At 45.4% G+C, this 3,372-nt stretch overlaps 1 protein-coding gene across 1 annotated transcript; it reads right to left on the bottom strand.

The window, feature by feature from the left end:
• Positions 1 to 703: 703 nt before the first annotated feature.
• Positions 704 to 2,961, bottom strand: LOC105059710 (benzyl alcohol O-benzoyltransferase). The gene is made up of 2 exons (XM_010943126.3): positions 2,449 to 2,961; positions 704 to 1,691 (listed from the first exon to the last, which is right to left on the bottom strand). The coding sequence occupies exons 1-2, from the start codon at positions 2,884 to 2,886 to the stop codon at positions 744 to 746; spliced, it is 1,386 nt and encodes a 461-aa protein (XP_010941428.3). The 5' UTR covers positions 2,887 to 2,961; the 3' UTR covers positions 704 to 743.
• Positions 2,962 to 3,372: the final 411 nt, after the last annotated feature.

Here is a 3,372-nt window from a genome sequence, read left to right as displayed (position 1 = left end):
TCATCCCATTCCAATCTTTATCTCCTATTGAAATTTTATATTTATTTTATTTAATATAATTTGTTATTATTTTATTATTATTAACTTTGATGCAAGTATATCAAAAAAAAAAAAATCAAAAGATATTTCCATTTCATTTTGCAGCATAATCTCAAATATGCAAGCGCATTCACACGTTGTAGAACTACTCTTATATTAATTATTATATCATCAAATAATCACTGAATTTTATGGGAGGGAACCTCCCTTAGATCAGATGGTTTTCTCTAGAATAGAAGGAACGGTCAAACAAATTTAAATCTGCATATCTAATTTTTAGATTAAACTTTAACAGTACGTGAACTTAATCAACAAATAAATCTCTCTAGCACGTTAGTATTATCAAAATAAAGCAATAAACTGAAATGGAGAAAGAACAACTCTATCATATTATTTGAAAATAAAGTACACCATATATGGGAGATTTATACACTACACAGCTAGGTGTACAAAGAAAGATCAATAAAAGATATAGAAAACATACAAAAAATATATGAAAGAATATATGAAAGAATATTCTAGAATTATGAGATATTCTAGAATATATACTTGTAAGAGATACCTAGGCAGCCAATTCAGAAGACCTTCTATTACACACACAGATTATATATATATATATATATATATATATATATATATATATATATATATATATATATATATATATATATATATATATGTATGTATGCCATCTTCATATCATACTAGTAACCTATACACATATTATTCATATTAGCATTGCTGCCGTAAGGATCAAAGGCAGGCTCCTGGGTCAAGCTGTCCATCTCCATCTGGAACCTCTCCATGGCGGGTCCCGGCAGACACATGGGAACCAAGATGCCTTCCTCCCCCTTGTCGTTCCTGTGCCATGTGTAGAAGCTGGCCACCCCGGGCACCGCCCCGACCCCAGCACTGGCGGGGCCGCCGTAGACCCCCTCCCCCCACCCGAAATCCACCGCCTCGAAGCCCGCCCGGGTCACGTCCGACACGAGGTAGGTCCGAGCCATGGCGAAGTGCGGCCTCCCCCGCACAACCATCAGGTCCGCCACCGACTGCATGTACTCGTCCGTCACGCTCGCCTTGGCCTTCTTCACCACCTCCAGTGCGTACCCCAGCGGGCTCCGCATCAGCCTGCCCGCCGCCGACGAGGCCACCGGAAATGCCAGCGCGTTCCCGTAGTACCCCGACGGCAGGGGTGGGCTGCGCCGCCCGCGGGCGTTCACGACGAAGAGGACGCGGACCTCGTCGTCGGGGTCGTAGCCGAGGGCGGCGGTGCGGCTCCGCCAGACGGATGCGGTGATCAGCTCAAACCTGGAGCTGGTGGGGCGCAGGTGCGGGGGCGCGTACTTCCTTAGAGCGGATATCTCCTTGGGGCCGAAGAAGAAGGAGCGGTTCACCATGTCTGACCGGGGGACGGTAGTCATCACGTCGGTGGCAGCCGAGAACTCGTACTCCGGGTGGACGTGGGTGATGCGAGGGGGGAAGCGGGCGGTGAGCAGCTCTCTCTCCCACACGGGCGGCACGGTAGGGGCAGCTGCCCCGCGCGCCATCTCGCCCAGGGCAGTGAGGAACTGCACCACCCCCGGTGCGTCCATGATCGTGTGGTTGATCCGCAGACCAAAGATGAAGCCTCCGCACTTGAGTCGCGTCACCTGCTCATCACCCATAATTAATTTCAGGAAGAGAGCGAGGACCATTTAGAGCTAGTTCATCTTAGAGCTACTTAACATCCGGTCTTTTCTTTTTTTTCTTTTTTCTTTTTTTTGACTAGACTTTAACATAGAGCTAGTTCATCTTAGAGCTACTTAACATCCGGTCTTTTCTTTTTTTTCTTTTTTCTTTTTTTTGACTAGACTTTAACATACCGTTCCTTGATCATTATTATTTAGTTTATAGTCTTGTACACACACTTATGTACACATTTATATGTAGCTATTGCATATAGTTATATTCTCCATGGACGTACAGTTATATTATCTCTGTACATATTTACATCTGTGGACTCAGTTATTTTTAACTTAGTATGAAGAATAAATGTGTACAACCATTAAGGATTGGAAAATAAAGAAACCTTAAAACTTGAGTCGGATATGGGTCTAAATATTATAGGTCAGTCAATGAAGAGACTAGCTATCAAGTTGCTAAAAATCTTTTGCATGCTAAGAATTACCATGATCTCTTTTCCCCCTCAAGATGGTGGTAGAGAGCAATATTTTATTTCCCATGCAGTATTCTCATGTGGAGGAGAGCATTATAACAGATTAAGGAAGATAATGCAATGTATATCTCGAGAATTGTGCTGGAGTCCGTAGGCTTGGTAAGATAATCGTAGGTAAGAATCATTCCGATAGACTCCAGTACGTTCGATCTTTTTATATCAACCTCGAGAAGGAAGATCAAACCATGTACCTGAACAAAGAGCAAGGGGCAGTCGAGGACGCTTCCCAAGCTATCCGCATCGTAGAGCAGCTTCTCCACGCAAGGAAAGGGTGGACTGGGTGCATCGCCGAACTCCTCGAGCCGGACATCGGCGTCGGCCTCCACGAACACCACCCCTTCGCCGGTGCACTCCACCACCAGCTTCCTCCCTGGCCATTCCCGGAGCCGGCCAGCGATGGGATAGTAGTGCACGAGGACCTTCCCAAGGGCCTCCTTTATGACTCTTGCCGGGTCCCGTCCCTCCTTGGAGGGATCGTTGCAGTAGAAATGGAAACCGGAGCTGTAAAACCTCAGGCCCTCCTGGTCATCGATGTCTGAGAGGGGTTTGAACTCGCGCGGTGTGGGCTTCGCTGGTGCAACGAGCACTGGCTCCCTTCGGCTCACCGTAAAGGTCAGAGAAGATGCCATGTATGGGGTTGCTACCTTAACTAGGAGGAGGGTTTTGGGCTTAACTGATGCCGAGAAGTCTGATATCTTGGAGGTGGAACGTGATGCGTGCTCTAAATCTACTACTTGTTTGTATTTATAGAGAAGAATAGCCGTCGTTGGGTCGCAAAAGCCATGGTTATTTTAGCCTCATTTCACACTGCTGCATGGGGCGAGCATATACAACTAACGCGCTTAGAGGAGACGTCAATGTATTCCGATTGCTTTATTTTAGCTACCTGCCAATATCGAACTTGGTCGCGGTACTGGACTGGCTTTTTTGACGCGACTGAGCGTCAACCCGCGTCACCAACCTTCGGCTTAGCCGGGTCAAAAGTTTTGGTCACCTCACGTGAAACATGCCACAAGCGTAGGGATGGTAAAATTGATCCAGATTCGATAGATATATATCCTATTCAAATTCAATCAAATTTAAAAAATAAAATTTGATCGAATTTAAATTTAGAT

The sequence above is a fragment of the Elaeis guineensis genome, chromosome 16, assembly GCF_000442705.2.
Source record: "Elaeis guineensis isolate ETL-2024a chromosome 16, EG11, whole genome shotgun sequence".
NCBI lineage: Eukaryota > Viridiplantae > Streptophyta > Magnoliopsida > Arecales > Arecaceae > Elaeis > Elaeis guineensis.
This window is presented reverse-complemented; position numbering and strand designations above follow the sequence as displayed.

What these genes read in the sequence shown, in the direction of transcription:
- LOC105059710 (XM_010943126.3), bottom strand. Translation starts at nt 2,886, where the DNA reads ATGGCATCTTCTCTGACCTTTACGGTGAGCCGAAGGGAGCCAGTGCTC. An exon ending in GCCCCTTGCTCTTTGTTCAG is followed by an intron (nt 1,692 to 2,448) that starts GTACATGGTTTG and finishes GGTGATGAGCAG; the next exon opens with GTGACGCGACTCAAGTGCGG.